The sequence below is a fragment of the Coloeus monedula genome, assembly GCF_965178545.1.
Source record: "Coloeus monedula genome assembly, chromosome: 3".
Classification (NCBI taxonomy): Eukaryota; Metazoa; Chordata; class Aves; order Passeriformes; family Corvidae; genus Coloeus; species Coloeus monedula.
Genome location: NC_138783.1, coordinates 43,684,565 through 43,711,598, shown reverse-complemented (window position 1 = coordinate 43,711,598; position 27,034 = coordinate 43,684,565). Strand labels below are relative to the sequence as shown.

The following is a 27,034-nucleotide window of genomic DNA, read 5'->3' as shown; positions in this document are numbered from 1 at the left end:
GTTTCCCCTGGATGTTAAAGAGACCACCCTCCTGGTATTTTATCTGGTAAGCTTCCTCTTTGTGGTTTGCAGCTTGTCTAGAATGAAAGCTCAGATTTCCAGGGTGACTGATGAGACACCTGACCCAGATGTGGAAAATCCTCAGTGGTGTGGGGAATGGGAGGATATGGACCAAACCCTGAAGAAATTCTCTGACCCAATAGCTTGGAATTTTCCCCTTCAAAAGGCCTACTGCAGATGGGTTCTCTGATAATCCAGGCAAGGTGTTCAATTGCTTAATGCCTGCATTCTCTACCATTATGTAGTGGGTTCAGTTCGTAAACCAGGCAGAAACACCAATTAAGTGTAGTGGTTTGGTTCAAAATACCCATTACTTATTTATTTTCCTTCTGTGAGATAAGAATTAGGAGAAAACAAAGCAGGCACAAAACTTAAAAGAATATAAAGAAATTTATTACCAGACCTAAAAGAAAGAAAAAAGTCAGACTAAACCTTCAGAACACTTCTCTTCCCCCCACCTTTCTCCCTTCTCCCACTGACAACGTAAAAAGACAGCCCTTGAGATTTTCATCAGTTTACCATCTCTATAATAATCATTTTCAGTTCACTCAGGGAGAGGAGTCTCTCTTGCTCATGCTGTGGAGACATCTCCACAAGAAACAGTTCTCTCATGGCTTCAATGTCACAACAAGACAGCCGCCCAGGCTGGTTCTCTGCTTGCATGTGAAAGTCCCTTCCCTTGTCTTACAGCTTTCCCCACAACTGTTTTCAAGGGTCCAGCTTTGAGCTACTGGGGTACCATTTTAAGGTTGAGCTGTTCAGAAACAAAGCTTCTCTTCACCCATCTCTGGGAGCATCTTCATCTCTAGGAAGAGAGGTCTTCTTCTTCTCTGGGAGCAAGGGTCTTCATCACTTTCATCTCTCTCTGTTCAAGCTTCTCATCAAATCACAGCTACTTCAACATTTGCTTGTTTCAGCACAGGTGCTTTTGCTCACAAGTACAGTTTGAATGCTCCATCCCCCATGCTTTCATGAAATTACAATGGGTACTCTGATGTATCATAGTCCATCACCACCATAGCTTTACAACAGAATTTCAGCTTCTAGGTTTGAAGCATCTCCTCTTTCTCCTCCCTCAGGGTTTCAGCTCTTCCTTCTTCACTGACTTTAGTGTCTTTATGGTGTTTTCTTCATGTGCCCTCACCCTTCCTTTTCTTTTGACTTAGGAGAGGATTGATGTCTGCAGGCTTCATTTGTTCTGGAGAAAACTTAACAACACTAGAAGGGTTAATCTCACCCAGGCCTTGCAGCTGGAATTCCCTTATTGCCGTTGGTCACACGATCTTTGCCGGGCAGTGGCCTCAGATGAATTTCGGCCGCACTGCGTGAGGGCCAGCCTGGCTTGGCCGCGCCGTGGGGCCGCCTGCTCGGAGCAGGGCCGCAGGTGGAACAGGGCCACACGGCTCTGGCATGGCTGTCACCCGGCCGGCCCGGCCCGCACTGAGGGGCTGCACTGGGTGTCCAGCGAGCAGAAGCGGCTGAGAGATCTCAGCCAAGCTGCGCCGTGGCCAACCCGGCCGGGCCACACCAACCAGGGCCCAGCCCGGCCCTGCTGGGCCACGCCACAGCTCCCCAGTTACCTGTCCGAAAGCTGGAAGCAAGAGAGCTTTCCTGGGCTTTGTTCGTTCTTAAATGTGGATCACAGAGGCGTGTCAAGCTTCTTAAGTGGCTTTAAAAAGTTGCCAATATTCAAACTAGCCAGTTGATAGGTTCTGTTGGGTCTAGAGGAAGCTGTAAGCACCTCTTTGCAAAGAATCACTTCCGTGGCTGATGGAGCCTTCTTTAACTAAGAGCCCAAACTATGCTAAACCATAACACCAGGAACAGCAAGTATTTCTTTGCCTTAGTTCCTAATCATTTCCAAATAATGAGCTATGAATCTTTGTTACTAGCTTCCCAATAAATGACATTGTGTTCTGTAGTGATAAATCTAATATCAGTCCCAAGGCTGCACAGTTCTTCCAAACATTTTAAACCAACTTTTAACTAGGAAAAATAAGAAAATAATGACACAGCAGAGAAAAATTACCTTACATCTTGTTTTATTGTTCCAGTTGTTTATCCTAATTTCACTCATTAGTTTGACATTTGTTTTGTTCCTTTATTTTTCTAAGAGAAAAGTGATTATGCTGAAGACATGGTATAAGACAATGAAAAATTGGAAATGTGAAAACATGCAGTTATTGAATTAAAAAATAAATAGCCTTTATTATTTCATAATAAAACAAGAGCTCTTACTTAAGAAATGCTATCTGAAAAATTGTATTGGTATCTTCCCAGAAAAGGTTTCACCAAGGAAAAACCACTCTATTATTCTAGGAATTTAATACATTAAAGAAGATAAATATCTTTAGAAATGATAATTCGGATATATATAGCATGGATAAAATAATAGAAAAAACCCTCCCAAAACTCTGTGGAGGAAAACATAATCTGACCATGAAGGACCTCTAGTGGCACATATACTTCCAGTGAAAAAACCCCTGACATTATGCTTGCTCAGCATTTTAGAAGGAATCACTTCCGCAGTTTCAGATTTTGACTTCAATTCCTGTTATATTTTTTGTCTTTCCTTTGGTTGATGCTGATGCAAAAAATACAATTTTGTTACAGTAATGTACAACAAAGTGTCTAGCTGTACATGGCTTTGCCCTTTACTTGTTATCATTGTTATTGACCTTTATCACCTATTCAAACTTACGATTCTGTCAGCAGGAGGAACAGCCTGATAGGACACACTGAAATGAAACTGTTTAGCAAAAAGGAGTTGGAAGCAGATGAGGATATCAGAGCTATGTCTGTGTCTTATTTGTTATGGCTGTTCTAATTCTTTTATTTGTCCTCAGCTCAACAGTTTTTGTTTTTTTTTTTTTTTGTTAAAGCAGCAAAAAAAAGCTGTGCTGGTGCTTTTGAGTTATCCATCACCCATTCCAGAAGATATCCAACTATAAGAAATATTTGGATTCTTAGTTCCTTTCAGTCACACTTCAAAATAGTTTGATATTTTAGACACAACTTTTGAACACAAGTAATTAATTTTTAAAGAATTCTATAAATGTATTGCTAAAAATTCTTTGTCAAAAAGGAGGTATATACCTACCGGTTAGTCTAGCTTCCAAATGCATCCTGCAGATAAACTAAAGTAATTCCCAGGGATTTCACCCATCCTGGAAAAGACACAGTAAACTATGTTACAGTGAAACCAGTTACTTTTGTAGAGCGCCAGGAACAGAGTTTCTATCTCTGAAAGAGGATGCACAGCCTTAAATGCACAGACTCCCATGTTCCACTGGTGAGATGGCAGAGGGGAGGGGTAATACTGGTTCTGAGCTGAACGAAGGGTGTCTGCAGGGCCAGTCAGCCTGGCTGGCACACACTGCAGGCATAAGATCTCTTCACTGGCATGAGGAAAACTCAGGGGCCAGCAAAGATCCAGAAACATGCAGCCACAATCACACATGAGATGGACCCTGAATTGTAGCAAAGCAGGTGCCTGAAGCAGGAGTACCTGAACAGGAAGTCATGTTTAGATATCTCAGATATCTCTGCATTCATGGCCATGTTGTCCACAAGCCATAAAAATTTCCTGAGATAGTGAAGTTTATTATACTTTGCAATGAACTTAGTCCCCAAAGTCTAACAAAGGGCACTTTTAACAAACAGTTGTTGCTGTTTGGTTTTTTTTTAAGGTTTTTTTTTTGTTGTTAAAATTTAAATTAAAAAGAGATCCCTGCCTGTTTAAACTCTTTTTATTTTGTTTTATATTTTCAGTTCATAGATACCCCTCCGGCACTGCAATCTTTCTGCAGCTGAGCAGCTCTGGTGTAAAACTCTGGCCTGGTAATGCATTTCTGTTGTGAGGCTGCTGCAGCCTACCTGCAGCAAGGAATTCCAAGAGCTGAGCTTAAATGGAGACAATCAGCACCAAAGCCATGATTCCCCCTCTGTGAAAAACTGGCAGCAATTGCAGACATAGGATGAATAAAATTAAATGCAAAGATAATAGTACCACAGTTGTGCAACTCAGATATGACTAAAGATACAGGGTCTGATAGGTCTGCTTCTTTTAAACTTTTTGTTAGTTTAGGTTGTGAAGAATCGTGACCAGCATGACCTGATTCATAACTATCATAACACTGAGACTAATCTTGACAGACTGAATTCTTGCAGGAGTCACAGCAGGATTTTTACAGGATTAGGAATTCAAAATTAAAATACCAATAAATTGTTCTGTTATACAAGTGAAGAAAAAATATATAAAACCTCAATGTAATAAAGAAATGGGTATGTATATTATAAATATAAAAGTATATTTATTAATACTTTTAGAACATATAATTATACAGATTTTCTTTCATTATGATCTTTAACATCACACCATCACAGAGTCAAAGAGGATATTTGGGGTCCAATCCTCTCCCACATAGCCAATACCTGGGTGCTTACTTGAGCCTGGGCCCTTGGGGAAAGGGGAGACTAAAATTCACCTTCATTCATGACAGGTACATGAAATTGTAAAGATAACCTGAAACTGGCAGAGTAATGCCTCTTTGACACTCATGAATCTAATCCTACGAGGATGAATTTGAGTAGTAGCAAAGGAAGATAAATGCAGTGAGAGAACTGTGACAGAGAAAACCACGTCTGAATAAAAAGTTATGGTGTTGGTGGGAAGAAGATTAAATTGTGGTGCTCTGCGGTGAACAGGTGAGGGTAGAGACCAACAGTGTCTTGTGGCAGAAAATCCTTTCTGCCAGCACAGCCAAGACAGTGACAAATATCTGCCCCAATGAGGGCAAAGATTGCTCTTCCTGGAGACACCTCTGGGGTTCAAATCTATCATCTGTGACACATACGGAGCATCATTAGAAGTGTTGTTAAAAAACCCACCAAGGTATGCAAAATGTCACCAGGTTCTCCAGGTAAGTTGCCCTGAGATGTGGGTGAAGACAAACAGGATGTGAAAAATCCAGAGGCATGGGAAAGAAGCAGCAAAGAAGTGGGAGTTGAAACGTTAGAAGACTCGAGGCTGCGCAGAAAGTTGCGAGAAGTTAAACTTTAAGGGTTTAGAGTAACTTTTACTTCTGTAACTGGCAGACGCTCCTGAACTGCCTGCGCACCAGGCCAGCTGCTGCGAAGCACCCACATGCCCCGGGGCTCGATGCCTGCGGAGGGGCTGGAGGCAAAGCAGCCCTGCAGGGACCCGCACCGGGGCAGCAGGCTGGGCTGCTGCCGGGGAGCCCCGAGGGAGAGCGGGAACACGAAGCTGTTGTTGGCGCTGATGGAACCGCCCTTGACTTCCCACCTGCATCCAGCGGTTGGAGGAAACGCCAGGACCGAAGCGCGGCGAGGGGAAGCAAGACCAGGAAAGCTCCGACCCCCCGCCCCAGCACGAGCCATGCCCCTCCCGGGGGCGGCCCCTCGGCGGGCACAAAGCCGGGCTCGGCCGCTGCCCGGGGAGCAGTGTGCCGCTGCCCCGGCGTTGGTGCTCATCCCTTCCTCTCGTCAGGCGCCGCCCGCCGCCTCCGCAGCGCCCGCCCTCCATCCCTCTGCGCCCGCTCCCGGCGGGCGCGGTGCTGGGGTAGCGCTGTGCCATGGAGGAGGCGGCTGCTGCTGCTGCCGGCGCTCCACCGCCCGGGGATGCTGCTGCTGGGGCCGAGCCATCGCCCGGGGCCGCCGCCGCCGGTCCGCGCGGGCTGCTGGCGCTGCTCGGGGCCAAGCTCTGCACCTGGTGAGTCCCCGGCCTCCACGTGGAGCCACGCGGCGCCGGCCTTCCCGCCCGCCGGCTCCCGGGCCGCCCGCCGGAGCGGGGGAAGGAGGGGAGCAAAGGGGAGGCGTCCGTGCTGCTCTCGGCGCCTTGGTGGGCAGCGCGGTCGGGATGCGGAGGCCGCTCTGTGCCGCCGGCAGCAGCCGCGGGATGCCCGGGCCGGAGCGGCAGCCGCGGTGCGGGCCCGGGGTTACGGCCGGGGGGGGCGCGGGGCTGAGCAGAGCCCGGAGCCTTCGGCCGGCGTGGCACGGGGGAGCCCGAGGGTCTTTCTGTCAAAGTAGTCCCACTTGTCTTACTGTGTGCTCTCACACATAAACACGTACATTCGACTCTTTTCTTTTTGTTTTCATTTTTTTCCCCTTGTACTTCATTTGTTTTGTAGTCTTCGATCAGCATCGTTGTGAAGGACAGGTCGTAGGGGATAGGAAAGGTAATAGAACAAAATAGCTGAAATGAGGTGTGGAGTCCAGAAAGACCAGTATCCCCATTTCCTCCTTTTGTGAATCAGCTTAGGATACAGAGCCGTTCAGGTATATCTCTTGAAATATAAGCACTAGTTAAGCATGGAAAACTTGTGGGAAAAAATCTGCCAAGCCGTGCAGACATAACATGTGTTCCAAAGCTGATAATTGCAAAGCACTGCCTTCCAGGAGAGCAGGACTCTATCCTCAGACTTCTAGGCCATTCACTTACAACTTCACTTTCCCCTTAAGGGGAAAAAAAGAAAAGACAGTCCTTGTTTAAAAGGCTTTTTTTTTTGAGCCGTAGGTTTGGTCAGTAATAATTACTGCATCAGATTTGTCAGCCAGAGATGTGCTGGCTTTCCTGCCAGCCTCGTGCTCATAAGCTGGGGTCTGGCAACTGGACTATGTGATGGTGTGTGCTGGTTAAGCAGAGCCTTATTCCAGTGGACAAAGCCTCATCTTCTCTTTTGGTTATAACTTTCTCTTTTCTCTCCTCCTGCCTGTCGGGAGACACCCTAAAGGCAAGACAGAAACTTGTTGAGCTATTCAGTAACCCCACCTATGCTAGTAGTTTTGCCAGAGGGCTACGCTAAATGAGTCTGTGGAAGGTACTTGAAAGAAAAACAAGGGCTTTCACTGAATTTTGTAAAGTGTTGTCTGATATTGAATTCATAGTTTTTCTTACTCTTTTTTTCCCCCAGGTGATGGGAGGTTCAGCCACTTCAGTTTTATGAGAAGCCTTTCTGAGTCATAGGAAAGTTCAATACCTTTATGTAATAAACTAGGTTGAGTGTGGGTTTTTGGGGTGATTTTTTTAAAGTAAAACCATTAGAAAATATATTTCTGGTGCTTTTCTGTTTCCTACCTTTTACAAATTAAATTGTCCTCAGTTTCAAGGCAAAACATGGGAAAACTAACTTCTGATGATGTTAGTTCTTAAAAGTATATTTTATTGTTCTTAGCTTATTATTGCTAATTATGTTACAATATGGGTTCAGTCTGAACCTGCATTTTCCTTTAACTATGAGCATGAAAAAGTGAGATTATTGAAATTAAAAGGTCACTTCCCCCCTGTTTGGGTAGGGCTCAGTAGTTGAAGCTAAGTGCAAATAAACTGTACGTGAGCAGTGTTGCTAGGCTTTGCCATGTTAGTATTACACTGGTGGCATAAATAAAGTCAGTATTTGAAAAGCTGTATTTATTTTCAATAACAAAATTCACATTAAAATTACAAGATTTAGTAAACTAATTGCCAGTAAAATTAACTGTGGCCTCATTAAATTTTCTTTCACTTCCTCTGATATAGACTCTGATTGTATTTTAGTGTCTTTGTGTGCTTTTTATTCTGCATTTCACATGGAGCCAAGGAAAGCCAGCCTGAGTTTCTCATGGTGTTGAGAGCTGCACATTGTTCACTTTAGGCCAATTTGTGGCAAACTTTCTTGCTGTAAAAAGGCCCAAAATGATTTTAGTTTTGCTCAAAGCTATAGATACAGCTAGCTAAGATAAATAGGGTGGCTGACAGGAGGGGAGGAGTAATTACTTAGTAGCTTACTACCAAGCATTAAAAGCCAACAACACCCCCCCCCCATCAACTATGAAACTAAAAGGCCTTTTCAGACCACTTACCTTGCATCATTTGAGACTCCAAAGTGAATTAGTCCTTTTCCAATGCATTAAAAAAAAGCAGAGAGGATTTAGTTCTGGCATGGAAAAGTTAATAACTAATATATTTCAAAAAATGATCAATTATTAATAAGAAAGTCCCTGTCATCAATACTCATATCAATACCAAAATGAATGGAAAGTCATGTCTTGAAAGCATTTTTCTCAGAAGAAACTGCCTTGCAAATTGCAAACGGTAGGTTTTAAAGTTTTTTGCTCTCAAGTTTTACAGAGGGTCAGGCATTTTTCAGGATAATCTGTGAGCCCAGTGCATCATGCCAGGATCATGGTGATGTCTTCTCAGTTAGAAGAAATTAGTTTTGACACTTGGGCAAACTTTTTGAGGGGAAACCATTGCTGCTTCCTGCTAAGGCTTCCACCTGGTATGGGGGAACAGTCAGGGCAAGAGGCTGTTACCTTACACACAGCTGAGAAGCGTCCAGGTTGCTGGAGCCAGGAGCATTTTGGGATTCACAGAAGACATTTTTTGATGTCAGTCTTCACTGTTGGTGGACAATGTATTTGTGTGATTTTTGATGTTAACATTTTGAATCTGTTCAGGCAAGAAAAAAAGTCCCTGAATTAAAATAGACAAAAATAGAAAAGGGCATGAGGTGTGATGAAGCCTGCTTGCTTTGTCAGATGCCTTTGTTATGGTAGAAGTAAATGCTGTAGGACTGCCAAGACATATATTAACGAAATAGCAGTGCTTGCTGGAGCAGTAACCACAAAGCAAACACTTCTGGAGGTTCTGGACCTGCCCGTCTTCCCAAATGCAGAAATGCGAGGAGGTAGTTCCTGAGATACTTTAAACTGGGGAGATTTGATTATAAGAAAAGCTGAGGATCAGCTTAGTGCAGTTAGACCCATCTGCCCTCTTACAGTGGAGTGTCTTATTTTCAGTATATAATGGTTGAAGCAGATCAATTGTTAGCAAATTTGAATGGCAGCAGACTTACCCCATTTTGCCTGCTCTTTGGAACCTGGTCACTATCCAGTTTGCCAGAACGCTGCACGTAGAGTCCAGGCCTTTGCTGTAGTGAAGGTGCTGTAGCTCAGGTGGATCCAAGTTGCTCCTTGCAACTCATATCGTAGGCAAAAATGTTTAAAGCCTTACCACACATGAGTCCATGTTAAACAATCCTCCTTAAACAAGCTTGTGGGGTGGTATTGCCTGTGGTTCTGCCTTTCTCTGTGGCAGCACACAGGAGATGGATGAAGGGGAGTTTATGTCCAGGAGATCAGGGCTTCTGCCAGCCAAGGCAGCTTTAACTTCTCCTGGTAGCATATTGATGAGGGCAGTTCATTTTGTGCACCACACAGGCTTCACGGGCTTTGCTCCAGTAAAATTGCAGCAGTTTTGCCCAGTCATGCCTCTCTTCATGTCTGATCCCTACCTCCATGCTCTTCTCCCAGCTAGTCCAAGCACAGGGTGAGTTTAGTCCAATAAACTGCTAAAGGCTTGCTGTGCTCCTCATGTGCTGATGATGAAGAAGAAATATTTTTCTGCTACTTTGGGGCAAGAAGCTTTATTTGAATAATAAAAAGTATAGATGTATTTTTCTAAATGCGTAAAACCACATATTTATGTGTTGTTCACCACAGTGTATCTTCCTTTGACTTTCAATGGGTCTTCTGTCATTTTACCTGCTGCAAAGGAGACAGAGTTCACAGGGCTGGCAAAGGGCAAGCTGGAATCATCATCCATACCTGCTTGAAATTTTAGCTAACTTACATTACATTTGTTCTAATGGCAACTGATTAAATTCTTTACATGAACATAAAAACATATTCCTGCATCAGCCAGAATACTTAGCCAGAATGTGTCTGATTTGTTCACTAAATAGCACAATCAGACTATTGACCAGAATATAAAGGAATGAAAAAGAAATTAGTTAAAATAGAACTAATAGAAGTGAGGTACCTTCAAAGTTTTCTTCTGCAATTTTTAATGAAAACTGCCCACCACCCCCCCAGATGTATTTAGAAATGAGAATGTTTTTCTTTCACACACCAGTAAGAGTTACTCAGATGAGACTGGATAGTACCTACAAGATTGTCACATGATGTATAATACTTAGAGTGTGAATGTGCACCTCTGCTGGGATTGGCAAAGCAAGCTGTAGTAAAGCATGTGGTTCATATCTCGTGGAAGTACACCATGGCTGGACTTTGTAGAGATTTGCTGTCTCATCAGAATGGACTAGGAGAGAAAAATGTGCTCAGCAGCATTTTCAAAGTCAGAAGAGCTCGGTGTCAGGCTGAATTGACAACAGAATTCATGCAGGTGCATTAGAGTCTGTGCAAGGAAGATGCCTCCCTTCCAAAAGGAGGGATTGATTGTAGCGTTGTAGTTGGCTTTAGCGCTGCTGAACACACCTTTCGCATTGCCTGGCAGCTGGATGGCACAGCACAGCAGGATGAGCTGCCATTTACTGTGTTGAAGTCACCCACCTTGGGAAAACAGGTGGTGTTACTATCAGGTGGTGTGCCTGACACATGGGTGTCCTGCCAGAAGTCAGTGTGGAGACGTGGGTAGGTGCAGAATCCTAATGGGGTCCTTTCTTCCCTTACTCGATTAATTTGAGTGAAAACAAATGAATCAATTGTGCAGACAGTTAAATTTCCATCAGTAGTCTTCAGAGTAAGAGATTAAATGTGAACTTGGCAGACCTATACAGACAGCATGGGGCTGAGCTGCTGTCACTGTATATTGTGCATGTGCAGAAACTGGGGTGGTATAAGTCTGCATGGCTCCACTGGCAGGAGAAAGAGCAAGCCAAAAGATACAAAGAGTTACATGCTTCTGTTTGTCTAGGATCATCTGAAATAGTTTATCTGACGTTAGGTGAAGAATTGGTACTAAAAGAACATAAGTTTTTTTCATTTTCCCCCCCCCCGGCTGTGTGTGGGACTTAAGAGGAGTTGTAAATGCAAACATGATCTTACCCAAAATGCATTCTTAACTCCATCCTCAGTTACAGCAGAACTGAAAAAATCCACTATAAATATTAATTATAATAATTCTTATTATAAGAAAGATTTATTTTAAGGTGAGAACGCTCAATCACTGGAGCAACCTCCACAGGGATGTTGTGGAGTTCCCATCACTGGAAGTTTGCAAGAGAGTGCTAAGTAGTCTCATCAAGGCTCCCTTTCCCATGAAAGGTTGGACCAGATGGTCTTTCAGATCCTTCCAAACTGAGCTGTTCTTTGGTTTTATCATTAATAGTTTTGTGTTTCCTTAGCACTGCTCAGCTTAAGGTCTCAGCTCACTAAAACTCAGGTCTCAGACAAGCCTGAAGGTAGTTATGCTTTATCTTCATGTTGTAGATCTTTGTTGACTGAAGTCAGGATGGAATTCAGTGGAGGACAAAGGATTTAACTCAAAACCTGCTTAATAAGAATAGGACCTGCTATTGGGTAGAGCCTGTCCAGGTGACCTGGTGAAGATCCTTGCAAGTAGTCGCAGTCTCCATCCTTGGTGGTTTGAACTGGCCTCACTTGTCACGTGGCTGTCCTGAGGTCAGACTAGATCTTCTGTGTACACAAAACCCTGCTTACCTGTAGATCAGAACAACAGTGGTAGGGAGTAGAAAAAGAATAAAGTGTCAGTTTAAAAAAATGGCATCTTCCCAGTACAATTAGAAAATATTTTTTTAGAAACTTGAATGTTTAATTCTAAGCTTACTGTTTTTTCTTTTATTCACAGGCATATTTGGAAAACTATAATTCTGGGCCAGATGCTTTCCTTGTTTATCTGTGGGACTGCTGTTACAAGCCAGTACCTGGCAGAAAAATACCAAGTGAATACTCCAATGTTGCAAAGTTTCATCAACTATTCTTTGCTGCTTCTAGTTTATACAACAATGCTGGCATTTAGGACTGGTATGTGAAGTATGGGATGGGAGATTCTGGTTCATCTTTTTCTTTCTTTATCATTTTCCTTTCAGAAATTGAAACTAAAGAACTCAATACTCATCCTAGTTTTTAAAGTTCCTGCTTTATAGTAACACATGGAAATTATTTTCACAGGTTATGTGCATTTAATCTGACATAATTTTATATCTGTTTAGAGTTTTGTGCTCTTTGAAGTCCTATGTTATATTAGGCAAAATAGGCTTTGTTGTAACAAGCTTTGTCACCAGAAGCTATTTAGTATTCCTCCTATTCTTATTAATTTACTCTTTAAATAATTCTAGTCTTCCTGTGTTTTTCTTCACATGGAAGAATTTCTGTGGTTTTTCACCATTTGCATTGTCTCCTCCCAGGCTGGGTTTCCTGTTACTGTATCTTAAGCAGGGGCAGGCAAAGTCAAACATCTTGGTGTTATTTATGCTTCTACAAAGCAAAATTCCTGTGCAACATTTGGCTGGAAAGAAACACATATTGATTGCTGCTTTTTTCTAAACAGGCAGTGGCAGTCTTTGGCAGATTTTGAAACAGAGGTGGTGGAAGTATATTTTTTTGGGCCTGGCTGATGTTGAAGCCAATTACATGATTGTAAAAGCCTACCAGTATACAACCCTCACGAGTGTGCAGGTAAGGACTGATCTCCCTTTTTGTACTGTTGCTTTTATTATGTTTTTGGACTGATTTCTAAAATGAGATTTGTAGGACAGACATGGAAGCTATTTAAGCCTGAAAAGAACTTTCCAGTACCTATTTTCTCTCTGCAGTACAGGGAAGAGCATCCTGTATCATGAATAACCTTTCCAGGAAGCAGAGAAAATTGGCTGGTATTACCCTCTGCCAGCTCTTGAGTTGAGCCCTAATTATTTTGATAAAAGCACTTCTAAGAGTTTGCTGACAGCCACTCAGTTTTTTCTCGTGACACAAAATAAAGATTTATGACCAGATGACAGTCAGTCAGTGCGGGTTCTTGCTGATGAGAGTGAGGTGGATCTCTTGCCTAGCCCTAGAAGCTGCAGGAGGCATTGTGAGATGTAACCCCACCTGTGAGGACACTCTGAATGTTAGCTGGTGTTGCTGACCATGCAGTGAGGGATCAGCCGTGTGGCTTTTGGATGTGCCTGTTCAGGGCCCTCTTTGGAAGAGGTGGAAGGAAGGTCAGCACACTACTAAAGGAATAGTAGACATCCTCTGCAACACCAGTGCTTGATGCTGCATTGCTGCAGTAGGATAAATCTTGTGTTCTGAAAAAGCTCTAAGCTGAAGGGCTAAAGCTGCAGTTTCTTTTCCAGCAGCTTTTGTCTGTGTAGGGTGACAGAGCCAGCGCTTTCCTCCTGCCTCCAACAGCATTCTTCTGAGCTTGCGAGGCCAGTTTCCTTGAACAAACTGACTCAGAACACTGAGTAAAGTGGGAGTAAACCCTGCCTTTGCCTGTACTGTTGGTGAGCTGTGTCAGGCCCAAGTTCACTCACTGTGTGACTTCACAGCTGCTGTGGGAACAAGGGAGAGAGGATGGTGCATGAGCAAGGAGGGAGTGTGTCCAGGTTGTGTCAGTTCACGCCTGCTGTTACCAGTGGTGGGGATCTGTGACTGTGGTCATGGCCCCACTTACCTGAATAAAAGAAAAACTAACATGAAGACTTGGCTGTTAGTTGGAAAGGAGAGTTTAGGTGTCAGTGTTTTACAGAGTCAAAGTAATAGGGGTTAATATTTAAGTGAACTACCTGTAAAGCAATAAACTCCTGCAGTCCGGGCTCCCTTTAGAGAATTGCAGTAACTTTTCTTTGCACTGCTAAAGACCAGTTGTGTCTCTTGGGTTGTTATTGTCACATTTCCACTTCATACTTATGTGTTATGACTCATTAGGTCTTTAATCTTCTTACAAATAATGCCTAAGAAATCAAAGTTTTAAAAGTGACATGTTTCAGTCTTAAGATCAAGTTAAGCTTATAAGTGAGACCCCTGCTTGACCTTATACTTTACAGGTGAACAAGCCAGGACTTTGATGCAAGTTCTCAGAAGGAGTAAAACTATTCCCATGATTTCTTTTATAGAAATTAAGAAGGAATAGATATAATAGATTGTCCTGCCCAGTTGCCAAAAACTCAAGCATTTTCTGAGGCTTTTTCCCTTGTGGTTAACCTTGTGACCGATGCTGCTTTGTGTCAGTTCAGTAATTGTGATTTTGTTGCAATTGCTTGTTGCCCTAAGGTTTCTTGCACTTTCTCTGAAGTCACCATTTTCTCACCATTGTCAGAAATGAGATACAGGAGAAAAAAGAACCACAAAAAGTCTGGGATTTGCTCTAGTGCAAGGCATTTGCTTCTGGTTTTGGCAAGCAATTTTGCAGCTACGTCAGTACCTGTGGTTCAGAGCACCCAGCCTGATGGCCTGTCTGCAGTACTGGCTTTGAGTGGATGCCCAGGGACCATAAAAGCAACACAGGGGTATATGGCACCTTCCCAAATGCAGTGTAATCATTGTTAAAATGCTGTCTGGCTGGAGCTTCAGCTCACCACAATGAAACATAGCTTCAAAGATAAGCTTTTTTCAGCTCAGCAAGGAACTTCCATGTATTTTCTCACACACGCACACACAGGCAGAACTGGTTTCCCTTTAGTTATCAAATAGCAGCATTTTACAGAAGGGGTTTAGAGATTTTTAAGGTCATAACAGTGGGATGGCAGCTCTCATTTCTTGGTAAATACAGAAGTCGTTGGTCCACAACTGAACTGTTTGGCTGTGGCTGAGACAGTGCCAGGATGCTCCTTGCTGCTGGTGTCCTTCTGTCTTGTGGTGGGACTTGACTGTGCTGTGGTTTCACCACCTATTACGGTATGAAGCTGAGTTGGGAGAGGTTTAGGTTGGGTATTAGAAAAAGGTTCTTCACCCAGAGGGTGGTTGGGCACTGGAACAGGCTCCCCAGGGAAGTGGTCACAGCACCAGCCTGGCAGAGTTCAAGAAGTGTTTGGACAATGCTCTGAGGCACATGGTAGGACTCTTGGGGTTGTCCTGTGCAGTGCCAGGAGTTGGACTTGATGATCCTGATGGGTCCCTTCCAACTCAGGGTATTCTATGATTCTGTGATTTATAGCAAAAAACCAAGCAGTGTAGCTTTGGTGTGATGTTTTTAACATGTTATTGAGCACATTTAGCATTTTCTCTGTAGATAATTCAGATGGAAATGTTTTTCAGGCAACTATTGACACATTGTCAGCTGATGGAAGAGTGCTAGTCTCAATAGGAGAAAATATAGGATGAGCCCCTGGGGCTCAGCTGGAGGCTGCCCTGAGGGAATCTTGTGGGGAATGAGCAGGTTGAGCAGTTGAGCTTTCTTGCTTACAAAGCTGTCTGAAGCTGGCAATTATAAGCAAACCAATGACCTCCATCTGTCTATGATAATTTATTAACCATGTATTAAAACATCTTTTAATAATTTACCCTGCTTTTAAAACCTCCTATAAACAGTGTGGCCAAAGCATGGCTTGAGTCAAAACATTTGTAAATCAAATCACCAGGTTATCTGTTTTTCTCCCCTTGTTAAAAATATAGTTTAGAATTGAATAAGATGAGAATTTGAAGAGGCTCTACTGGAAATAGTAGCTAGTAACTGCTGTAAATGTTGTAGCAGCTCAGTAAATAAACTTTATTGTTTTAACTGATTCCATTGACACAATTCTTCGTGATATTACATCTGCTTTGCACCTCTTTGATCTTGATCCTGTACAGAGGAGCTCTGTAATGTACTAGATGAAGGGAAGGTAAGATCCAGTAGCTAGAAATCTGGTTTCATCTGTCTGAAACTGAGGATAATTGTCTCCTGGAACAGATTACCAGAGCGTGTTCTTCACCATTTGGTGCCTGTGTGTCCTGGCTGCAAGTTCTCTAACCATGGTGCTGTAGTTCTACAGTGTGTTCTTGGTCTAGATGCAGAATTCCCCATCTGGCATTACTGAAAGAGCTTCTGGCTTGTTATTTACTACTCCCTTACATCCTAATTAAGGTGTTTTTTGAAGGGTTTACTTCCACTCTTTCTGTTTGGGTTGAAAATCTGCTTGGAGGTTGGAAGGCTACATTCTAGCATCTCAGTTAATGGGAAGTGAACGCTTACTTATTAGTAGAAGAGGTGTTTACTACCAGAGGGATAAAAATTTTGATTTCTAATGCTTGTAGTATTTCTTGTTGTTTGATACAACATGATGTCAAAACAGTCACATGTTATAGGTTTTTCTTGAGACTAGACTAAGGATAAGATAGAGAACAAGACCAGCGACAAGATAGTCTGATGTTTTTTCAAGCCTGATATTTTCCAGAGTGTAGAGTTGTATTGAAATACTTGATGTCACATATTGGGACTCAGGTAGTTGTAATGTCTCATAATACAGCCTAAAGAAGTACTTTTACACTATACGGACTTTACAAACTGGACAAGCTGGAGGCAATCCGAGGAGCAAAGACAAAGAGATGGAAGGATTAGAGGCACTGTTAGGCTTTAATCTCTAAGAGCTTCCCTTAGCATTATGTTTGTAAGACTTTACTATGTGTAGTTATGAACAAGTAAAACCAGACATATCAAAATAAAGGGTTAAAGCCCTTGGGGACAATGGCACAGCACAGAAGTCGGCTGCAGTGGTGCACTGAGGCAGAGTCTGGAAATGAACATTAAGAACTAAGGGCTTTTGTCTTGATTGCAGGGATTATGCCCCAGTCCTGCTGATCTGGACATAACACTTTGTTGGGACTTCAAGAAGCCAAGTTTTAAGGACTGACATTTGAGAGTAATTTCTGAGGAGTCTTTGGGAAGTTGACTGTATGTTCTGCAGTAGGCTGTTCCCTTATGTAGTTCCGTGGCACTCTACTGAGACAGGTCAGAAAATACAGCTTTTCTTGCCTTTGACAAATTCAGAAACAAAATCTATTTCGTTGAATTAAATATTAAACCAATTATGATTAGCCCAGTGGTCTTGGTGGTATTTGATTATTCTAGAACAATATGCCCATCTTATGCTGCAGTGTATTCTTCTGTATTAAGTACACAGCTAACTCTTGATGTTTCCTGTGCTAAAGGACAATAGCTAGAAGATCCTTGGAAGTGTCCAAGGCGAGCTTGGAGTGATTGAGTGGAAGGTGTCCCTGCCCATGGCAGGAGGGTTGGAACTAGATGAACTTTAAGGTCTCTTCCAATCCAAGCAGTTTTGTGATTCTATGGGTGGGTCTAACAGCAAAGCAAAGATACATAGGAACATGTAGAGAAAAAAATAAAGAAAGGAAAGATGAGTCAGAGTCACTGCTTTTCGTGGAGCACAGACATCCTTGAACCACAGCTGTTCAGTCGGCTTGGGGCAGTGTCTGCAAATACATCTGAAGTGCTCCAAAACTCCATCTGCCTTGTGTGTCTGCTGCTGGGGCTTGGGTGAATTAGAGTGGGTTACCTGCTTCTGACTACTGAGAGTTAGCTCTGACAGAGTGATGAAAATGCGTTGGTGGCTTGTATGTGTTTTTGTGGGAAGCTGGGAAATTAGGAAGATGGCTTGAGAAAAGCTGTTATTGCCTTCCTATTTTATTTCTACCAGTTTTGCACATGGTTTCCAACACACATACCAGTTTTGGTTTTTAGTATGAGCCAGTTGAGGGGGGGTGGGGAATCAAACCCAAAGCTGCAGGGTCCGGTCCTTGTCACAGTCACATCAATGTAAAATCAGATTACTTGTACCCATCAATAGTTCCAGATTTTTGGTTTGTGTACATAGAGCCCCGGGGAGCAAAGCTGTTTCAACATGCTAGATGCAACGTTTAGCATTCATTTGTGAAGCTGCAAAAATTGATTAGATCCATCATTAGAAGAGTTTCTAAATCAGTGCTTTCCTACCAGGAGAAAGTGGACCACTGTTCCAGCTCCTCCTTCACTTGCAAAGGGGAAATGTGGCTCTCACTCCTCTCTTAAACCAATCTACTGGGGTTGCTTTGCAGGTTTCCTTAACATCTGATGACTGGAAGTAAGATCCTGTGCACTTGCTTTCAGGACAGTAGTCCAGATTTGGGGTGGGTTTCTAACTCAAACCATTTTTCTGTACACACAGCTCCTGGACTGTTTTGGGATTCCTGTGCTGATGGCTTTGTCGTGGTTCATTCTCCGAGCAAGATACAGGCTGATACATTTTCTTGCTGTTGCCGTCTGTTTGCTGGGTGTGGGAACAATGGTGGGTGCAGACATTTTGGCAGGGAGGCAGGACAGTGAAGGTAAGGAGTCCCTTATTGGGGGGAAGAGCAGAGAGATGGTCCCTGCTGTGGACAGGAATTTGTAAAGCAGAAATAGTAGCAGATGCAGTTCTGTTTTGAAAGAGAACATGTTGCTATTTTTATTTCTTGTCCAAGAAGAGCAGATGTTGATTTTATGGGGAGCTGTGGAATTTCTTTGCTTGTATGTTTGGATATTTCTTCCACCTTAAAAAAAACCCCACTTGTGTTAAGTTTAAATTTTGCTGCTGTTCATTAGACATGATGGAAAGTCTCATTCCTGAAAGCTTGTTCACTTTGACTATCATGTGAGATGGTTTAATGGAAGCTCTCCCTGCCTTTCCCTGCAAACCTTGTCTTGGTTATACAGTATCAACCTGCTGGCAGCCAGACTTCTCTGATTTGCAGTTTTCTCTGAGTACAAGTACAAAATAAAAAGTTGCTCCCAGCAGCTGACTTCTCAGCGTTATCTTTGGCAGACCCAACAGAAGTGGTCCATGTGTCCCCAAGGTCACAGCCTGGAAAGCAGGGGCTTACTATGGCAGTGCAAGAGGAGATGGGACAGGATGCCAGGATTCCTGGGACCTCTGTGAGGGAGGCTGGGCTCTGGGGTCCAGGAGGCAGCTGGGTGCAGATAAGGGCAGGTCTCATCTTCTCAATGACAGACGCCTAAATCAACCCATGTCATAGCCATCTTATTTTGAATAAGAATTTTGTATTTTCAGAGCCAGAGGGTTCGAGAGAAGGTAAATTTCAGGGCATTGCCTTCATCAGGCAGCATAGAGATAAGTCTGTGTGGTGTAATTTTGGGCCTTACTGTAGGTAAGACATAAGACAAACTGAAGTTTAGCTTTACTGCTATGTGATACAAGTGTCTTGGTCCTGAGGGAGAAGAATATTTCCCTGAGACATTAGGCAGTTGTGCTTTATTTGCTGACCTGGGGATCCTTACTGCTGCTTACCCTCATATTTTAGACATATTTTCTTAGTGATTGCTTAGGGAAGGAAATTTTAAACCAATTGAAGGATTTAAACAGCAACGATCCTCTTGCTATTTAGCTGATGCATGGAGACATTTAATGATGAGTGATTGTAGCACGGGGAGTCCCATTTGCAGCATAAATATATTGCAGCAGGACACATGGTACCATCCGTCTGCAGTGCCCACTTAGGACCTGTCATAAACCTGGAGCTGAGTCCAGGTCCCTCAAAAATCAATAGAGTGATTTTTAGCAAGACTTGAATCAGGCCTTACTGCAGAAGTGGGGACAATATTCTCGAAATGCAGAGAGCATGTCTAACTGGGAATTTGCTCATATCCCGACAGTGCCTGAAGTCAGCAGTAGTACAATTGGACCAGATGATACAGCAGTGTCTTGGCTGGGATGAGATACTAATGCTGGGTTTAACTCACTCCACACTGTGCAGGGTGAGGTGAGCAGGCAGCAGAGTCTGTACTCAGACACTCTTCTCCACACACAAAAAGTGCTTCCTTCCCCCTTTCCCTGGAATGAGCTAGGAAGATAGAGATGTTCAAGATAAATTTGCTTGCTTTTTTAAGGAAAGTTAAAAAGTGTTTACGGCATTACCCTTATTGTGGATTAATATTTCTGTACAGGTAGTGACGTGGTGATTGGAGATGTCTTAGTGCTTCTTGGTGCTTCTTTGTATGCCATTTCTAATGTGAGTGAGGAATACATTGTGAAAAATCTGAGCAGAGTGGAGTTTCTAGGAATGGTGGGCTTGTTTGGGACTATTATCAGCGGTCTACAGCTGTAAGGATCTAATATTTATTTTAAAACTAATTAAGAATATTCTACAGATGATTGTTTGTATACCCTGAAATGATGTTACTAAATTCTTTGTTACATCTGTATTTGGCCTATATGGGAGTCCTTCCACTTGAGTTGATTTTTGTTGCTGATCAGCATCTGTTTTATATCCTTTTTATTTGCACTACTCTTATTACAGCAATTCTAAAGCTGAACTCCTGCAATTGAACACATACGATACTTGGCTGTATTTTTGATTTTGTTGATGCTTTTGAGGATACTCAGTGTGCTGAGAACTGTTCACAGGAGTGTATTTCTTAATGGATTTTCTCTGTGGAAAAGTTTAGGAGATAATTGTTAGCAAGAGATCTTCCATAATAAACTCAAGTTTAAAATGAAGCCATGTATACTCTTACAAATAACCACATTTGAGTAACAGACCAGATGCACTTAAGTCTGTCTAATGAATTATATAGTCCTCATTTCTCATCATTATAGTTAATAATTTCCTCAAATGGTATATCAAATAAAACTGAATCACTGAAGGATTAAAACGCCTGTGAAAAAGGCATAGGAATTAAATAACAGTGCTCTTGACTTGCAGGCACTTTAATTTTCACGTCTTTTTTCCTGCTTGTTAGATGTTTGAGTTAGTGTCATAAAGTAAAATTTGAAACAAAAAATGAATGGCTTAAAAGTCAAAATGTTTCTTATCTGTTTTGGTAATTAACTTCTCTATTCGAGTATGATTTCTTTCCTTTTTTTACTGTATTATATCTTTTCTCTGACTATAGAGCCATTGTGGAACATAAGGAGATAATGAAAATTCAATGGAACTGGAAAGTTGGTATGTGTGGGACAAAATAATGTGCATGTTACAGAACACTGGAAAATGATAATCATTTAGACCTTGGATGGTGGGCTTTTCTTTCTCTGAATAACAAGCAGCATTAATATTACATTCCACAAGTTTATTTTCTTTAAACTTTGCAGCTCAGCAAAGAGAGAGGGTCTGCAGTATTGAACATTAAAACAGGTTTAGCATTTTACATATAACTTGAAATAATTTTTCAGAATAAATTGAAATAAGTAAGAATGAAACCTGTTTAGTTACTGACATGTTGTTGAAACATCACAAGAGCATTTTTCTGTTGCCCTTCCTAAATGAAGTAATGGAAAAATTGACACATTTTGACCTGAACAGAACTAAATGTTATCAAGAAATGTGGCTCTAAATTTCTTCAGTCAGCTCTTAAATAGGAATGAATGAGAACTTTCTTGTATAGATACAGTAATTCTTGCAATACAAGGTAATCTTTTCTTACATGTACATTCCCCTATCTTTAGGAGATAAAAATGATAGTTTTAAAGCATCTGAAGAATATCAGTGCTCTTTAAAATTATTGTTCTGTGCCTTAGGAGTAACTTGTCCCCTTGCTTTGCAGTACTGTTGTTCACAGCCTTTGCCATGTGCATGTTTGGGCTGTACAGCTTCATGCCAGTTGTGATTAAAGTCACCAGTGCAACCTCTGTCAACCTGGGGATTCTGACTGCAGATCTCTACAGTCTCTTCTTTGGGCTTTTCCTGTTTTTCTACAAGGTGAGTACATTCATTCCTTCACTTTCACATTCCTTCACTTATGTTTCTACTCCAAAATTATGAATAAGGTGTCATGTTCTTAGAAGCCCCGGAACAGTCGCTTGCACCTGTACATTTCTGCAGCTTCTATCACTCATTGTTGGCAGGTGTCAGTCAGGAGGAGTGTGCTTAGTTAATGACAGAGCCTTGCACCGTTAGCCAGAGAGCCATTTTCAAATCATTTCACACTTCAAGGAGTAAGTTAATGTTAAGAGATAGTAAATAATTTCCTGAGGTGCTCCAATAGTAGAGTTCTCACTGAAAGCCCTTTGTGGAACTGTATATTAAATCTGGTTCATTACTCCAAGTGTCCAAGGAGAGGGTTTGAATCTCCCTGTCCTGAAAGGCATTTGGTGTCTGAAAGAGGACCAGTGTGATTTTTAGAAAATAATATTTTCTTTCAGAACTTCAGTCTGTTTATTATCAACATGGGATGAGAATCAAGCTCTCTCTGTGCTGCTGCTAAGGAGTGACTAAAGGATCTGAAAAAATGCAGATAAATGTGTTATTCTGTACACTCTCCAAAAGGCAGTTACTTTTATTGTGCTCTAAAATATTTTTGGCAGTGTCTGCTCAAGCTAAATGACAGTGCTAAAAGGATTTCATTCCACCCTCCACTTTTCATCCAGAATCACTTGTGAGAACCTAGCTCATTAAAGCAATTGGAGTAATTGATACAGTTGCTCGGTGACTGGAAGGGCTGAGTGAGAAGCTTGTGAACTTTGCTTAGGAACTTAATTTGTATTATTCCATGTGGTTGCTTTCTCTTCAGCCAGAAGCTTTTAGGTGAGATTTATCTTCTGAAAATGAAAGCAGTGCATAGTCTGGTAATGGTAGGGTCTGACAGCAGCTAGATTTTCCTTTTCAAGAGTCTCTTAGCTCAGCTTTCCTCCCTGTTTTGGGTTCCAAACTTTGCTCCAAACTACAAAGCATCCATTAAAAATGAATGCAGGAAGCAAACCATATTTGCGGTGTAACAATTAAATCCTTTCTAAGTTACTTCCAAACGTGCATTTTGGCACACAGATAGCTTAACTCAAGAAGTGATTATAAATTTATATTCATAATAGTAAAGAGGAAGAAGAGCTTTGGAAGGGATAGATTAAATTTTTATTTTTCAGGTTTTTAGCTTATTTTGGGAAGAGGTTTTTCTGGGAGCAGGCCATCTCATAATTGCTAACAGCAAGGTATTCTGGTAGCAAAAGGAAAAATGAATTAGGGAAGACTTCGGGATTGCGTTGAGAGAACTTCAGATATTTATTGAAATAGGAACTTGCATTTGGGGTTAGAAACAATGAAGTAGCAAAAAAGGGAGTAATAATAATGCCACATCTTTAATAATCAGAGGATCTGAGATAACCACGAACTGAGAGAGCCCAATTTTGACATGGCTTTTAGCAGTAGAAAATCTTATTGCCAAGTTAACCCTATAGTTTCTTTACCTATGGGGCAAAGAAACCAAGCAGGATGTTTGCTGGATTAAAAAGCACTCTGGACATAGGAATCTACAAGCAAAAATACAGGGAATTGCTCTGTATTCCCCATTATCACATGATATTTCATAACAAGCTGCTGGAGGCTCTGCTGGGCTGTAGAGTGGAGAGAGCCATGGAGAGCTCTGAATTGCTGTGGTCTGAACCTACTCTGAAACAAACTTACACAAAATACCACAGAATGACAGACAGTGGCTACAGCAGAGACCAGGCCCAGGAATTGACAAAGTTTTGACTTGTGCACAGTATTTTGTTAATGCACTTAACGTTTTGGCCCCATCCATGTCTGTTTTAAGTGAAATGTGAATTTTGCATGCCTGTTTTGAACTCTTTTTTTTTTTCTTTTACTCCTTAATGAATCCTTGCTGTGCCTCCTAATGATCTCATTATATACATACCTGTAATCCCTCAAGAGATATTGAAAAAGGTCTTCAAATGCTTTTGTTGTATAAACCCTTGTGGAAGGGAGTATACTGCACAGACACTAGATGGAGATACAGTCCTCCAGTAACATTTAAAGTACTCTCTAGGCTCAGCAGTGTGAATGAGGATATGATTGAAATCAGCGTCTGAAGCAATAAAGTTGTTGAAATATTTGAAATTTAAAAAAAAGAAGAGGAAAAAAATCCCGGGAAAGGAACACTGAGTTCTCACCAAAAACAAAAGGGAAAAAAAGAGGCCTGTTGGAGCAGCGTGGGTACTGTTCACCTGTGTCAATAGCTGCAAACATACAGGCAGGCCCTGGGTCACAGCTACACTGCAACAGCTTTGGTACCCTGCCTTGGTGACTGTATCCATTCCTGCAGGAATTCACTCATCAGGAGCAGAGACACCTCCAGCCTTGTGCGCACTGCACTGTGAGAGGGATCTGCAGTTCTGTGGCTGCCCAGCCACAGGTCCTTGCATGCAGGCACATGCTCACTCAGGGCCTTAGGCTGGAGAATTTGTGCAGGTGATTGGATACAGCCCCAGGCTCTGCCCATTTGATGGGAACTGCTGCCTCTGTTGGGATAGTTCAGAACTTGATGCTTCCTCCTGTGTGGAGTGAACGCTTGAGTCCAAGCTTCTCCAGGCAAACAGCCAACAAGGTGAAGAGAGAGGGCACTTAACACAAGGCCACTGTGTTTCAGTCTGCTTTTCCTTTTGTGTGTTGCCATCCAAGAGTTTCCAAGCCAAGTGATTGCCAGCTAGAAATTGCAATGCCTTAATTGTAGATGCTTCAAGTCTTCTTTGGATGAGAGTCCACTGTCTAGGTCCTACCATTCATTTCATCCTGATAAACTAGAACATATTTTTCAAGCATGTCTAAGGAAGCTAAAGAAGTTGAAGGATGTTGACAGAGGCATGTAGAATATCCTATGTCCTTACTCCTAGTGTCTAATCTGTTTGGTTTGAAAAAGGGAATATGGAGGATTTTAATAAACCTGCTGAAAAGTGTTCCTGGCAGTGGATAACTTCAACACTTGGTATTATTGAATCTGGTGTTATTTATCTTTCTGTCAAGGTGGATGAATCTTGGCAATTATTGGCAAGTGAACAATAGAGTGCCTGATGTACCGCTGCAGTTTGTACTCTTACCTGTCACCACTCTTCACAGAGCTCAAATATCAATCTTGTAAAAGGAGCCCCAGCCTCTCCCTTCAAGGACTTGTTGGCTGTAGAGAGCTAACTGGTTTTGATCCAGTAATAACACTTATCTAGCCCTGCAGATGATTAAGAGATCTGTGCAGAGAACCAGCTGCTCTGGTGACTTGCAATAGCACAGAGATTCATCTCTTGCCAGAACCTGAAATACTTGCATGTGCTGGATCAAAATTCTCTTAGGGGTGAAGTGTTTCAGCATTCATATGTGTAAACAACTTTCATTCAGTATGACTGTGTTTACACCCATTTGTTCTCTCTGTTCAGATTCTTGTATGTAGACCTGAGGAAACTCCCTGTCCAACAGTCTTGGAAATGAGATGCAGAGAAAACCAGCCCAAGTCTTTAAGTAAATGGAGCTGTTGAATTTTGGTTTTCGGACCCAAATCCAGCTCGTGGTGATAATCCTTATAAAAATAATTTTTACAAGGAAGGGTAGCTTTCACATTCTTGAAACAAGGCAGCATTGGCATGTTCTTATGTCAGGCAAGACTTAACACATCTCTTTCTCTCCTCTGCCAGTTTTCAGGTCTTTACATTCTGTCCTTTGTTATCATCATGGTCGGCTTCATCTTGTACTGCTCCACTCCTACTCGGACGGCAGAACCCACGGCCCTGCCACAGCCCAGCAGCGCCGGCTTGGACAACGCTGCACTAAAGCTCGAGGAGAGCGACAGTGAAACCCCAGCCGTAGCTGTGCAGTTCACAAGAGGAGAAACTGTGGTGGTCAGCACTGATTAAAGAAATGGCAGCACTTCAAAACAGAGCTTTTTTTTTTAATTGCCAAATTTCCCTCAAATATTAATCGAGAGAATTGTCCTACTGCCAAGGCGCATGTTGTACTGTGCTGGGTTTAACGCACTGGATAGACTTTTAAGGCCAGATCCTCAATCAGTGAAACTGTATTGATTTGCCCTTGCAGAAAATCTGGCCTTTAGATGAAGACAGATTACTATTTATGTGGAGTCTCTGGAAAGTGAGAGACTGTTATTTTTAAGTGCTTAATTAACTTAACAACAAATGCTTGGGGAAAAAACTAAGCCAAAGCAAGCTCTCAGGTCACTAAGTGGAGCAAATATGTTTTATATTGCATTAGGGACCTAAATCTGCACGATGCTGTCTGAGGGCTTCACGGTTTCCACCCCTCGGTGCTGGGTGCTCTCAAACAGCATCTTGCAAAAGCCGCTCAGCTTCTCACAGGGCCTGGTTCTGCAAGCCACAGTAGATTCACACACCCTCTACGTGCCCATGGACTTCATTCCTCTACAGAAGGATTTGCTGCCTACATTCCACCCAAATGTTCATCTCTTCATATTGCTGCACTCCCTGTCGCAGCTGGGGCTGCTATGTGTATTTTATTTTGAATTTTGCTAGTATGGGAAGTCTGAATATGTGTTTTTATAATTCCTTCTGTTTCTCTCTGTGGCCTTCTGTTTGGTGCATTCCCATTAGCTGTGGGGGAGGCAAAGGCAGGCTCTTCCTCTCTTCAGTAGAACTGAAAGTGGTTTTTTTTTCTGGATTAGAAAGCAAAAAGGTTTGAATAGAAGTTCACTTCTCAGTGAATTTCTCCCTGAAAAGGGACACATTTCTGCTGAAAGAGTTGTTATAAAATTGGCATTTCTTCAAAAAATTGAATCATCTAAGCCAACTCTCATTGCAACAGTAGCGACATAATATCCAAAAGGTTAGATGCTTTCAGTAGATACACTGGCAATTTTCCTACCCCTCTTTATATTTACAATAAATGATTAAAAAATACAAGGCTGCAGTTTTAAGATCAGTAAAACCGTACTGGGATTTTATTTTATTTTATATTTTGTACAAGACTTCAGAGCTCAGGTGTATGAAGTAACAAAAGAATAAAGTATTCAGCAGCTGGAGAGTTGGTCTTGGTTTGCTTATTTTTTAAGCTAGGATATCTTTACTGCTCAAAATTGTATTGACTAATTTTGCCAACCAAATAATTCTTTGACTGGCTAAGCTTTGCTCTAGAAGGAAATACAGTATTTTCTGAAGATACTGGTGATCAAATGACACAGACTGGGTATGTGCTTCTGGTGTAGTTTATTCAAGCAAAATTTTCCAGCAAAAATCTTACCTGATTGTTATTTAGCAACAGGAAAACAAAAGTTCAGCAGGTACTACAGCAACAATCACTGCTTTTTCACTGTGTAGTTCATGCACAGAAGGGTGAACAGGTGCTGATGTTTTATGAAAAGCATTTGTGTCCTCTCCCATATAGAATGCTTCTTTTGAGGGGGGATGATATTTATTTTATTTTCTAAAATTATGTGGTATATGATCAGTGTAACAGAATGTAGATTTTATCTGAAAGTACATGGAAATGTGTATTGACTCAGGCTTTGGCTGGTCTTCAAACACAG

The 27,034-nt window shown here is 42.0% G+C and overlaps 1 protein-coding gene across 1 annotated transcript; it reads left to right on the top strand.

Moving 5' to 3' along the window:
- Window positions 1–5,735: 5,735 nt before the first annotated feature.
- On the top strand, window positions 5,736–25,391 carry SLC35F2 (solute carrier family 35 member F2; the record flags this gene model as incomplete). The annotated part of the gene is made up of 8 exons (XM_082277459.1): window positions 5,736–5,791; window positions 11,669–11,848; window positions 12,375–12,498; window positions 17,949–18,108; window positions 19,724–19,880; window positions 20,672–20,724; window positions 21,323–21,477; window positions 25,173–25,391. Exons 2-8 carry the CDS (start codon window positions 11,700–11,702, stop codon window positions 25,389–25,391), a joined length of 1,017 nt encoding a protein of 338 aa, XP_082133585.1. The 5' UTR covers window positions 5,736–5,791; window positions 11,669–11,699.
- Between the last annotated feature and the right edge of the window lie 1,643 nt (window positions 25,392–27,034).